At 37.3% G+C, this 13,661-nt stretch overlaps 1 protein-coding gene across 3 annotated transcripts in view; it reads right to left on the bottom strand.

Moving 5' to 3' along the window:
- The window catches only part of Rgpd4 (RANBP2 like and GRIP domain containing 4), a 60,862-nt gene that overhangs the window by 16,267 nt on the left and 30,934 nt on the right, over nucleotides 1-13,661 (bottom strand). For 2 of the 3 annotated variants that reach the window (XM_048352496.1, XM_048352497.1), the window contains exons 18-20: nucleotides 13,470-13,605; nucleotides 9,876-9,970; nucleotides 3,985-8,746 (exon numbers count right to left, since the gene is read on the bottom strand). In XM_048352496.1, coding sequence (XP_048208453.1) covers nucleotides 3,985-8,746; nucleotides 9,876-9,970; nucleotides 13,470-13,605 — 4,993 coding nt within the window. Of the gene's footprint in view, nucleotides 1-3,984; nucleotides 8,752-8,825; nucleotides 8,952-9,875; nucleotides 9,971-13,469; nucleotides 13,606-13,661 lie in introns of those variants that run through there. The other variant, XM_048352498.1, reaches the window with a different exon arrangement.

The raw sequence follows: 13,661 nt of genomic DNA, 5'->3' as shown, positions 1-13,661 counted from the left end.
GTAAGAATCTGAGAAAATGTCTGAAAACATCTTTTTTCATTGTTTCCCATTCCTCACCAACAAAAAGGGCAAAAAATAAAAGAAATTTTATATATAATCTGCTAGATCTATTAAGAATACCTAGCCATATGCTAGTTAGTGGCTCACCCCTGTAATCCTAGCTACTCAGGAGAGTTGAGAAATGAGGATCATGGCTTGAAGCTAACCCTGATAGGAAAGTCCATGAGATTCTTATCTCCAACTAACCATCAAAAAACTAGAAGTGGAGCAGTGGTTCAAGTGACAGAGAGCCAGCCTTGAGCATAAAGGTTCAGAGACAGTGCACAGGCCCTGAGTTCAAGCCCCAAGACTGGTACTACAACAACAACAGTAAATAATTTTTTAAAATAACAGTAATTTCTATCCTAAAGTATCTTTAAGTTTAAACTAACCCAGTCATGAAGCATGCTATGTACCAACTATAGTTATAGAGTTATAGTTATATTCTCTAGAGCAACATTTTCTAAGATGATAGCCTTGTCATATATACATGGCAATTTAACACTTAAAAGGGAGCTAATCAAATTGAGATGTAAGAGTAAATAAATGTATTGGATTCTAAAGACTTGGGATGAAAAAATAATGTGAATACTTTAGCAATGTTTTATATTGATTACAAGCTGAAATTACATTTTCAATGTGTCAATCTGTTAAAACTGATTTCACATTAAACTGGTGTTTTATACATATGAAACAAATCAAATACATTAAAAGTGATTTCATGTTTTCTTTAATACTATCTTTCCTTTTTCTACTTTTCCTTTTTTTCTTCATCTGTGCCTTTTTACATTTGATTTTGTTTTATTTTGGACCAGTCCTAGGGCCTGAACTCAGAGCCTGGATACTGTCTCTGAGCTATTTTTAATGCTCAAGGCTAATGTTCTATCACTTATGCCACAGCTTTCTGGTGGTTTACTGTTGATAAGAGTCTCTTGGACTTTCCTCTCTAGGCTGGCTTTGAACTATGATCCTCAGATCTGAGCCTCCTAAATAAACAGAATATAGTCATAAGCCACAGTCATTCAGACATATTTGATATTTCTTGTAGCTACTATGTTACAACTACATACATAGGTATGTAAATGGATCAGATACTGCTACCAAGAACAAGAGCCAATAACTTTTCATAAGGATATTATAAATAAAAACTTCATATATAAATTTTCTAGCTAGGGATAGTAAGGAGACACTACAATTGCAGAGATATAAGTCAGACCTCTCTAAACCTCAGTTTTTTCATTTCTAAAGTTTTTATGTCTACAGTCCTTTAGGATTGATACTATCAAATTCCAAACAGAATAAACTTTTCTGTCTTGTAGTAACACATTAATAAATTAGTTATAATCCAGAGGATTTTACTAGAACTCACAGAAATTGTATACAAGTATATGTACACTGTTCTACTGTGTCCACATAATTTAGCAAAGACTGTATTTTCAATAATCAGATTCCCATAGCTGCCTTAGCTAGTAGTAATTGGTGTACTTTAAGAATAAAGATCCCAGTGCCAGTAATCCTAGCTACTCTAGAAGCTGAGATCTGAGACCAAGGTTTAAAGCCAGCCCAGACAGGAAAGTCTGTTGATGCCATCTCCAATTAACCATTAGAAAGCCATCAACTTGTAAGCAAGAAAGCCAAAGGAGAAGCTAAAGGCCCTGAGTTCAAGCCCCAAAACTGGCTCCAAAAAAAGTATGAGGGGATCCACAAAAAAATTAAGAACTATCACCTTACTGCTGTACTTATTCAGCCTATTCAATATGTGATATTGGATAATGATTTTAAGTATGAAAGTCTTCAAGAGATTCCATTTTCCTGTTGTTCCAGTCTAGTACCTATTTTTTTTAAATCCGTGCTATATATACAGTATACAAGCTACACAAAGATGGTTGTTAAAACCCCAAAGAGTATTTTTCTAAACCACATACAAAAGGAAATACCTCTAAGGACCCATAGCAATATAGTATATATGCTGCTGCCATCACACTTAAATATTGGCAGATATTAGTGGCTAAAGACAAAGGTTAGATGAAACATAGGTCTTCATTTAAGCACAGTTGTAAACAATAGAGTAGAAAAAAAAAAAAACCAAAATAGTCAGTAATGAGAAAATATAGCATCTGCTTTTTTAAAAAAATTACTTAAGGGTGATTACACCACCAAAAGGTTTGGTGCTTAAAATGACATTTTAACATGCATGCTGTAGTGTTAAGTACTTTCATACAGCCACAGTTATTCTGCTAAGGACTACCAGCTGCTAGTTGCCTCATACTAAGAATGCTAACTCTATACCTTCACTTTCAGGCTGTGAGGAAGGTGTGCTTGTCCAAAAGGCCATTGGATTAGATTTAAAAAGATTAAAATTAAATCCTAGAAAATAAAGAGTATTTCACTTTTGAACACCTTAAAGGAAACAAAGTGAATATGACTTTAAAATATTTTTTACAAACCTAGAATTCTAAACCTGTGCTAATTATTCCCTGTAAGGGAGACCATAGAGTCCATGTTTCTTTGGGTCTGGCTCACTTCACTTAGTGTAACTTTTTCCAAGTCCTTCCATTTCCTTATAAATGGGGCAATGTCATTCTTTCTGATAGAGGCATAAAATTCCATTGTATATATGTACCACATTTTCCTAATCCATTCTTCTAACTGAGGGGCATCTGGGTTGGTTCCAGATTCTAGCTATGACTAATTGTGCAGCGATGAACATTGTTGTGCTGGTGGCTTTAGTGTGATTATGTTTGTGGTCTTTTGGATAGATGCCCAAAAGTGGGGCTGCTGGGTCATAGGGGAGTTCTATGTTTAGCCTTCTGAGAAATCTCCATACCGCTTGCCAGAGTGGCTGAACCAGTTTACATTCCCACCAATAATGAAGTAGGGTTCCCTTTTGGCCACATCCCCTCCAACAGTTGTTACTGTTAGTTTTCTTGATATAGGACATTCTTACTGGGGTCAGAGGATCACAGGAGGCCTATAGCTATACCCTTATGAACACATAAGATGATGCTAAGTGAAATGAACTCCATGTTATGGAAATGATTGTTATATCACAGTTGTAACTACTTTCAACATGCCATATGTAACTGTAGCCTCTATTATTGATGATCTTCTTGTATCACCTTCCTGCGGTTGTACCTACACTATCTCTGTAATCTTATCTGAGTATATTGGAAACCGGGTATACTGGTATGAGAACTAGGAAATTGGAAGGGAATACCAAAATTGAGGGACACAGGGTAAAAAAAGACAAACAACTACAAAAGCAATACTTGCAAAACTGTTTGGTGTAAATGAACTGAACAACTCATGGGGGAGGGGGGAAAGGGAAAAGGGGAGGGGGGTGGAGGGAATGAGGGACGAGGTAACAGTACAAGAAATGTATCCAATGCCTAATGTATGAAACTGTAACCTCTCTGTAATTCAGTTTGATAAAAAAAAAATGTGTGTGTATATACATATGTATATATGTATATATATATATATATTTCTCAAATTATACCAATCTGGTTGTCTCCTATATTCAATTGATTCCTCTGGTCTCATTCTTTGCTCATTCAACAAATGATGGCAAGAGGCTTATTCCTATGACCATCTTAATACTATGTTCTTGGAGTGACAAGAAAGTAACTGAAGAATAATCACCTGAAAGACTTCAACTAATTATCATAATTTAAGTATATATGCCTATAAATATTGGGCTCTTCTCCACTTTTTCATAATGTGATTATTTTCTAATATTGAAATCTCTTATACAACTTACACAACATCTGTTATTGTTTGTACAGTCATAGGTAAACTTATTTAGGGAGGAACAAGTCCACTCAAATTTATTTTGGGTGTTCCTATATCAATATTTATGACTAAAACATCAGAATCCTATAAGGGATTTGCATCAAAATGAGCATTAAAACAAAAAGGGGCTTATGCTTAACTCTAAAGACTTACCTTTTTCTGGTGTTTTAAATGTATAAGTAGTTGAAGACTCTTCCTTTGGAGAGGGAACAAAGAGATTTTTGACTCTGCCATCTGAAGACTGTTTGGTATCAGAGTTCTGTGACTGTTCACATTTGTTAGGTTCCATTTTCAATTCAGATCCATTCTGGACTACTGAACCAGGTTCAGTATTTTTCAAAGGTGCATTAAAACTAAATCCAAACAAAGACCCAGTGGCCGAACTATTGCCAAATGCAAATGGTTTTGACTTTTCACTACTGAAAATGCTTTTAACAGACTCTGAGCCAAATACAAACTTGGGAGGCGAAACTACTGCTTTTGGTGTCGTTTCAGATGTACTAGACACTTCTCCACCTTCTGAAGTTGTATCTGCTACGTCGTCACTCTGAATTAAATCTGTCCTTTCTCTTGTGGTTTCTTCTAAAACAGCTACAGCAATTTTGCCACAAGGGGACTCTCTAGGAGTGCCTGAATGAGAAACATGAGGTGTTATCAAAGAATTTTTCTCTTGGGCTGTTTTTGCCTCATCAAAAATTTTCTTAAACGAGTCTGCGACATCCTGTAGTTTAAAACGAACAGCTAAATGTTCTACTTTTCGTTCTCCATCTGCAAAATCACATGCAGTCCATACCCACACTCTCTCTGTCCCTTTCATATTTTGCAAAGTCATGTCTGGAGTTATTCTGTGGTTGGCGCAAAGTTTTAATACCTGATCTCTTCTCATCACTATGCGAACCTGCTTATTGTCATAATTCTGTAAGATCTTTATATCTCCAATACCTCTTTCTTTCCATTGACCAACATCCTTATCATATCTATAGAGTTTTGCTCTGTGACTAAAAACAACTTGTTCATTTTCCTCACCACTGGATACTTCAACCAGATCAGGTAACGGTACAACAGGTTCAAAGTACTGCCCATCTCGCTCTTCTTCTTGAGTAACATCAGATTCTTCATCAGTGCCAACTGAAGTCCCACTCTGATTCAACTTGGCAGGAGACTTAGATGGACTCAAAGCAGATTTAAAGCTAAAGTTAAACCCTGTTGTAGACTCACCAAAGCGGAAGAGGTTTTTTCTCACTGGGCTGTTTGCCAAAGGAGAAGCATGTACTGAACTACTGCTTACACTGTCATCCAAAGCATCTTCCCTTAAGTCATAGTTATCCCATTCTAAGGTAGGCCCAGTGTTTTCAGGATTTGGCTTGACTGCTGTGTCTGAAGCACTGGTGGCGTCTGCACCTGAATTCTGACTCTCCTCATCAGTGACTTTTGTTTGATCATTTGTCAAAAATGTTTTGAAATCTTTCAGTCCACTCTTCATTTCCTCAGCTCTCTGTATTAGCTTGGCAGCTCTGCCAGTATCTACAAGTTTATGGGGAGTTTGAAGTGGAATATCTAATAGAAGTCGCTGGCATTCCTCAAATTTCTGCTTGAATTCTTCAGCTAGTTCTGGCGTCTTAAATTTTGCTGCCAGCTGCTCTAGTTTGGCATCACCATCAGAAAAATCACTAGCTAGCCACATCCATGCTCTATCTGACCCAGAAAGAGGCTTTAGGTTCATTGTAGTAGTTATCCAATGATTGGCACATACTTTTAATACTTGTTCTCTTCGCATTAGCATCCTTAGCTTGCCATTGACTTCATTTTTTAGAATTTTTAAGTTCCCCAAACCCCTTTCTTTCCACTGACTTATTTCTGCATCAAATCTAAATAATTTTACCCGCTGTGAATACAGAACTTTTTCATCTTCTTCTCCTGTCACAAGTTCTACTTTTTCAGGCATTTGTACGACTGGTTCAAAATGGATGTCATCACTGTCCTCAGTCTTATAGGCATCGTCATCTTTCTCAAGGTCAGCAGAAGTGTTGGCTTTCTCAGACACTTTACCACCTTGTGATGAGAATAATTTCTCTCCTGCACCTGAAAATCCCTTGAAATTAGGGTCTTTCTTGCCAAATTGAAATCCTTCTCCTGAAGTTGATTTTGCCAGATCTGCAAAGGTAAAAGTACTACTTGTTTGACCAAAAATCACACTACCACCATTCTTCTGGTTACTAACATCCTGAGCCTGAAAACCAGCATCATTTTCAAGAAGCTTTTCACACTTCTTCTCTTGATTTCCAGGTTCCTGAATGCCAAATTTAAACCCATCAGCAGATGCAGGGATGGAAAAACTAAATCCTTCTTTTATTGACTTAAATTCTGTATTCGAAGAACCCTGAAATGAAAATGAAGGTGTACTTTCTTGATCCACATGCCCAAATTTAAATCCTTGTTCTGTAATGCCAAATTTAAAAGTTCCCACCTGACCACCAGAAGACTCATTTAACTTTGTTTTTGAGCCCATTGTGAAAGCTGAAGGAGCTTCTGCAATTGGCTTATAAGCTGGTTTGGAAGCATCACAAGCCACACACTTTAAGGAAGAGCTCTCATTTTGTACAAGGCAAACACTACAATCCCACTGTCCTTCTTTTTTGGTGAACATTCCTTCAGATCCATTCTTTGTAGATTTGCTTGCCTCTGAAGAGGCAGGCAGTGAAGATGTAGGCTGACTTTGTTTACCTGGATTCTGACAAGCAATACAATGAGTAGCACTTGCTTCATTTCGTACTAAACATGAACTGCAATCCCACTGTCCTTCCTTCTTGGTGAACATTCCCTCAAACCCACTCTTTGGAGCCTTGCCTATCTCTGAAGTACCAAACTTGAAAGAGGTAGGAGCTGGAACAGTAGAAGATAATGGTATTGGTTGAGCCGGATTCTGACAAGCAACACATTTAGTAGCATTTGCTTCGTTTCGTACAGCACATGTACTACAATCCCACTGTCCTTCCTTCTTGGTGAACATTCCCTCAAACCCACTCTTTGGAGTTTTACTTATCTCCGAAGTACCAAACTTAAAAGAGGCAGATGCTGAAACAGAAGCAGTAGGTAGATTCTGCGTTCTTAGATTCTGACAAGCAACACATCTGGTAGCGCTTCCTTCATTTTGTACCAAGCATTCTCTGCAATCCCACTGACCTTCCTTTGTAGAAAACACAGATCTGATATCACTGTTACCAGATTTAGAAAGATCTCCCTGACCAAATTTAAAAGAAGCTCGAGCAAATGAAGATCCACTTTTGTTAGCAGACTTTGTGTTTTGACATGCAATGCACCTGGATACAGTAGGTTCATTTCTTACTAAACAAGTACTGCAATCCCAGTGACCTTCTTTCTTTGCTGTTGTCAATGCAAATCTATCTTGAGCATTTTCTGGACCAGTTTTAGAAGCAGAACCAGTTTCTACCAATGGTTGGCCTAGGAGCTCTTTACTGCTTGGATTTACATTTTGGCATGATATACATTTCTTAGCAGTTGCAGCATTCCTTAATGAGCAGCTATTACAATGCCACCAAGACCCTTCTTTCTTTGAGACTTGAAATTCAAAATTCATGTTCCCAGCATCAGACTTACAAATATCCTTATCATGAGTTATAGATTCTTTTGCAATTCTGACAGTCTGATTTGATGGGATGGCTACATTTGTTCCAGAGGATTTTAAAATGCTCTGGGCCTCTTCAAACTTGCACTTAAAAAGTGCTGCCTCCTCAGGAGTTTTGAATCTAATTGCAAGTTGTTCTGGTTTGGGCAACTCATCTGCATAATCAAGGGCATGCCATACAAAAGACTTGTCCGATCCAGCATTAGGTGTCAGTTTCATATCAGGACTGATATAATGATTTGCACAGATTTTTAATACTTGTTCTCGTCTCATCAGAAGACGAATTTTACCAGATGTTTTGTGCCTTAGTATTTTTACGTTGCCTATCCCACGTTCTTTCCATTCTTTAGATTCACCATCAAAACGGAATAACTTTGCACGGTTACAAAAGAATTCTTCTTCATCTTCCTCACCAGTTTTCACCTCAATCTTATCAGGAAGAGGTACAACAGGCTCAAAATGAGGGCCATCATCATCCTCTTCTCCATGGGCACTTCCTCCATCTGTTTCATGACTTTTATTTAACAACTCTGGAGCAGGTGTTCCAAATACAGATTTCCCTGGACCATGGAAAGTAAACATTTCATCACTTCGACGAAAACCAGAATTCTTCTGCTGATTTGGCCCTGTGTTTTCTGTAAATGAGATCCCAGATACATATTTACTTCCAAAATTAAATGTATTTCGAGGTCCAATACTTTGGCTAGGAATTGGTTTTGGTCCACTATAGCCATCTCCTTGCAAAGGTTTATCTGAAGTCAGGAGACCTAAAAGGCTTTCACTATTACTATAAGTAGAAGGAGGAGGATGTGTGACAACCTGTGGTGAAGAAAATGTAAAGTCACCATCATTTGATTTGAAATTTGAGTTAAATTTAAAAGGAGTTGGCTGTGTTGTATGAGTTGCTGTTGTCAATGATGGCCTTAATCCTTCACCCGGCATGGGCTGAACAAAATTAGTTTTTCCAAATTCCATAGCCTTAGATTCTGCAGATCTTGAAGCATGAGCTGCAACTGGAGGTTTTGTGAAATATCCTGGCTCTGGCAATGGTGGGTTTGTGCTTGTTTGTTGAACATTATAATTGAAGTAGTCATCACCCCTGGGTGATAGAATTCCCGTTGCTGGAGACTCAAAACGCAATGGAGGACCATACAGCTCCTGAGAGAACATACAAGCTGACGAGCTTTGCACTGGTGGTGTGTGCATTTGCTGTGAGTAGGCGTAAATATGCTGCTGGGGTGGAAGCCTATTCATGCCATAAACTGGACCCTAAAAACAAAACAAAACAAAACTGTAGATTGCCTAAAACACTAGATAGAAATCAACCCTCACAAACCTCAAACTTGAGTATTAAGTAAAAGAAAAAGATCTTTAGGATATTTACCATTAAAAAGGCATCATTGCCACAAAGATGCTTATTAGCATTTTATTTTTAAAAAAATTAACTGATATAGCATTGCCTTTTATAGATTAACAATATATCAGGGGCTGGGAATGTGGCCTAGTGGCAAGAGTGCTTGACTCGTATAAATGAAGCCCTGGGTTCGATTCCTCAGCACCACATATATACAAAAAGCTGGAAGTGGCGCTGTGGCTCAAGTGGTAGAGTGCTAGCCTTGAGGAAAAAGAAGCTAGGGACAGTGCTCGGGCCCTGAGTTCAAGCTCCAGGACTGGCAAAAACAAAAACAAAAAAAAAATGTATGTGTGTGTGTACATACATATATATATAATGATGTTAATAGTGATGAAGACTAATATTGAGCTTTGTTAATGTGCCAAATAGGCACTGTTATAAATGGTTTAATATCCTCAAAAACACTATGTAAGGTATTATCTTCATTTTACATATGAAGCATATGATACACAGAGTTATTAAGAACTTTGTCCATGGTCACAGTAAAAACAGCTAAGGTCTAAATGCACCTCAACCCTCTCTCCTTAAGCCCTCACATTCAACTCATTATTGTAATACCAGGTGTTAATCACCACTTACTAAATGCACAAGACCGAGAAACACCACATGATTAAGCAAGGAAATTCCACTTGTATTTCTATCAAAACTGAATGATAAAACACCACTGCCAACATTACTACTCCCATTTTTTTTTAAATACAGAATGTTTATACTTATTTTACTAACAAAAAAAAAAAGGTGACTAACTTTTGTATCTGGAAATAAACCTGAAATAACTGTGTCATGATGGACATACACCTTTTAATACTGAACTACTTTCCTGAATTTCTTTAAAAGAAGCCTAATCAATCCAAGTGAATTAATGCCATGGCTCAAGCAATGAAATCATCTGCCTAGAAGTCTTGAAGCAATAGTTCAAACCAGAGTACCAGTAAAAGATAAAATAAGTAAAGGTTACAAATGCATATATTATTCCATTGTTACCTTTGGAGGTGTAACATTAGCTGCAGGTCTGAGAAGATACTGGGAATTATATGCTGGTGATTGGCTATAGTATACTGAAGGGCCAGTAGTTGCAACTAGAGGAAAATTAAGAAAATGTTGTTACTACAGTTAAGGCTATGAAGGCAAGAATACAAATACAATAGTAATAAAAATCAAAGATGATTTAACTACATGGATTTTTTTAATTTTTTATATGTCAAAATATACCTCAAAGGACATTATCAGGTGACAAACCAGAAAAAAATTGGTAAATATGACACAAAAATCAAGCATGTATCACTGCTGTGGTAAATAGAACAAGTACTTAACAAGTATTTAGAAAGGAACAGAGAATGGAGAAGTTCCCATTTTCCAAAAAAGATTAAAAAAAGCCAAGTCACATTCAACATTAGAAATAATGAAAATACAAGTAACAAAAAATTTAAAAAACAAAATTCACCTTATGCCCTCAAGGTCACATTATTAAAGTCTGTCTCAAAAACCCTCCAAGAGGGCTGGGGATATGGCCTAGTGGCAAGAGTGCCTGCCTCGGATACACGAGGCCCTAGGTTCGATTCCCCAGCACCACATATACAGAAAACCGCCAGAAGCGGTGCTGTGGCTCAAGCGGCAGAGTGCTAGCCTTGAGCGGGAAGAAGCCAGGGACAGTGCTCAGGCCCTGAGTCCAAGGCCCAGGACTGGCAAAAAAAAAAAAAAAAACCCTCCAAGAAAGGGTTAATTTTCCAAATTCAATTTACAAATGTTTGTATTTAAAAAGACCTGACAAATTAATAAAAAGGATCTCATATGTAACATAGTTCCTTGGCTTAAAATACATCCCCTCTCTCCCTCGCTCTCTTTTTAAGGTTGATGTTAAATACGTATTCAACCTACTTTTGTTCTTACAAATGGTTAGTCACAAGTACAAAGATGGCATTATCAGATTACTAAATGAAAGCAAAGACTAAATTATTCTTTTAAATGCACCATGGGGCTCTAAGTATACCTCGGCCCTAGGTTTGGTTGCCAACATAAAAAATAAAATAACATAATAAAATAAGGTAAAGTAATAAAATAAGATGCCCGATAATCTAAAAGTTTATCCACAGAATGAGACTTATAACAGAAAAATCAGAAACAAAAACAAGGGAATATGGGTGTATATCATATATTCAATAAAAGCATTTTCAAGGAGTTAATTTTAAAAGTCTCAGAACACTTAAACTTATAACTATAAAGCAGACTAAGTCATCTATACTGGAGCTGAAAAGCTCAGGGACAGTGCCCAAGCCCTACAACTCACCCCCAACACAAAAAAAAAATTACTTCCAAGGTTCAAGTTCTTAACTAGACCCCTATTAGTTAATACATTGGTTAATGTTTCAATTTAAAGAAAAATTCCATCTTGGGGCTGGGAATATGGCCTAGTGGCAAGAGCGCTTGCCTCTTGTACATGAAGCCCTCGGTTCAATTCCCCAGCACCACATATACAGAAAATGGCCAGAAGTGGCGCTGCAGCTCAAGTGGCAGAGTGCTAGCCTTGAGCAAAAAGAAGCCAGGGACAGTGCTCAGGCCCTGAGTCCAAGCCCCAGGACTGGCAAAAAAAATTTCCATCTCAGACTTGAAAGACATTGCTGAGTCTTTGTTAAGTTTTTTAAAGGTGTTTAAAACCTTTGCTAAGACTTAAAATATGGGCACAGATAAGACTTGTTTTGTTACAAAGTTCTCAGTAATAACAAATAATTTCAAGATCAAATATAAGAAGTATATGTGGGGCTGGGGATGTGGCTTAGTAGTGCTTACCAAGCATGCACAAAGCCCTGGTACACATAAACTGAAAAAGCCAGAAGTGGCAGGGTGGCTCAAGTGGTAGGGTGCTAACCTTGAGCAAAAGAAGCTCAGGGACAGTGCCAGGCCTTGAGGTTCGAGCCCTAGGACTGGCCAAAGGAAAAAAAAAAAGCATAGATAGTGGCATGTATACTTTAAAAAAAAAAAAAAAAACACATAGGGAAAAGGGGATTTCAGCAAGGTGCCAGTAACTCTAAGAATTCAAGAGGCTTAAATCTAAGGATAAAGATTCAAAGCAAAGGCTCTGGCAGACAAATCCAAGAGACTCTTATCTTCAATTAACTGGCAGAGAGTCAAAAGTAGAAATGTGGCTTAAATGTTACAGCACCAGCCTCAGTAATAAAGCCAAACACAAGTTCTGAGTTCAAGCCCTACTGTTGATACGAAAATAAAAACCACTGACTGAATCATTTAACATCTTTAAACTTTAGGCTCTATTCTGATAAGTGAAAGCACACATACATATGGCAACTATATAATAAAAATTATGTTATTACTAATGAGAAGATAACATGACATCCTACATAATTTCATAGAAAAGTCCATTCTGTGCATATTAGGTAACAAAATGAATTCTACTGAATAATCAACAAAAAAACATTGTCTCTAAAGTAAACATAATTGTCTGCCTACTGAAAAAATAGTCAATATGTTTAATGAAATTAACAGCAAGATAAACTTAAAAATCAGACTACTCAGTAAATTTTTAATTTGTCATTGAAATCAGTTATTTTAGAATATGTCTCTTTCAAAAGTATTACATTTTATTTTAGATAATCAATCTCTTGTTTAATATGTACTTAAAATAAAGGTAATCTTAATGGCAAAAGAAATGATGGAATGATGGCATTCACAAGGAAATGGTCATATCTTGAACCAATGATGTTGAGCGAGACAAGCCTCGAGCACAGACAAAGGCATGGTCTCCCTGATATGTGGTTGTTGGAGGAGGGGGAAGAACAGAAGAGATCATGTCTGTAAAATAACAAACTTCTTTTCAAATGGTATTTCTACATGTTTTGGTCAGCAACTTTATATCATGTCTCTAAAACCAAACCATTACTAAATAAATATAAAAAGGTCTAGGATAGACCTGCCAGGAGCACAATAGCTCAACAGCTACATACATATGATTATATAAGATGAGGCTAAGCAAAATGAACTCCAAGAGATGGAAACAGGAGGATTTTACTGTTGTCATTATTGTTTAATGTACTGGGTGAATTTCCTTTGACGTACCCCCTGTGGTCACTGTGTATGATTCTGGTACACTGGATATTGTATATATGCTTGTCTGAACTAGGGAAGGGAAAGAAAAATGAAGGAGGGTGTAACAAATATGACAAGAAATGTACTCACTACCTTATTATGTAACTGTATCCTCTCTGTACATCACCTTATCAATAAAATTTAATTTAAAAAAAAAACCCACAAAGGGGCTGGGGATATGGCCTAGTGAGGCCCTGGGTTCAATTCCGCAGCACCACATATACAGAAAATGGCCAGAAGTGGCGCTGTGGCTCAAGTGGCAGAGTGCTAGCCTTGAGCAAAAAGAAGCCAGGGACAGTGCTCAGGCCCTGAGTCCAAGCCCCAGGACTGGCCAAAAAAAACAACAACAACAACAACAACAAAACACACAAAAACAGTAAGAGAGAAAAGCTGATTTTACATGTTACCTATTTACATGAAGGAGAAAAAGGGAGAGTATTTGTACTACATTTTGGGGGAGATCCGTGGATAATTCACCTGTTAGAGGAGCTCCATGAAAAGACTGAGATCCTTGATATCCATCAGGCACTGAGTCTGGTCCATAATTCTCTGAGGGCCAACGATGAGGGGATGCTGAATTACTACTATTTAGTTTCAATTCCTGCATTTCTTTCTGTTGGAACAACAAAATAATACTAAACATTTAATAACAGTATATCATAAAGTGTA

The sequence above is a fragment of the Perognathus longimembris genome, chromosome 8 (assembly GCF_023159225.1).
Source record: "Perognathus longimembris pacificus isolate PPM17 chromosome 8, ASM2315922v1, whole genome shotgun sequence".
NCBI lineage: Eukaryota > Metazoa > Chordata > Mammalia > Rodentia > Heteromyidae > Perognathus > Perognathus longimembris.
Note: the sequence above shows the minus strand (reverse complement) of the source record. Positions and strands in the feature narration are given on the sequence as shown.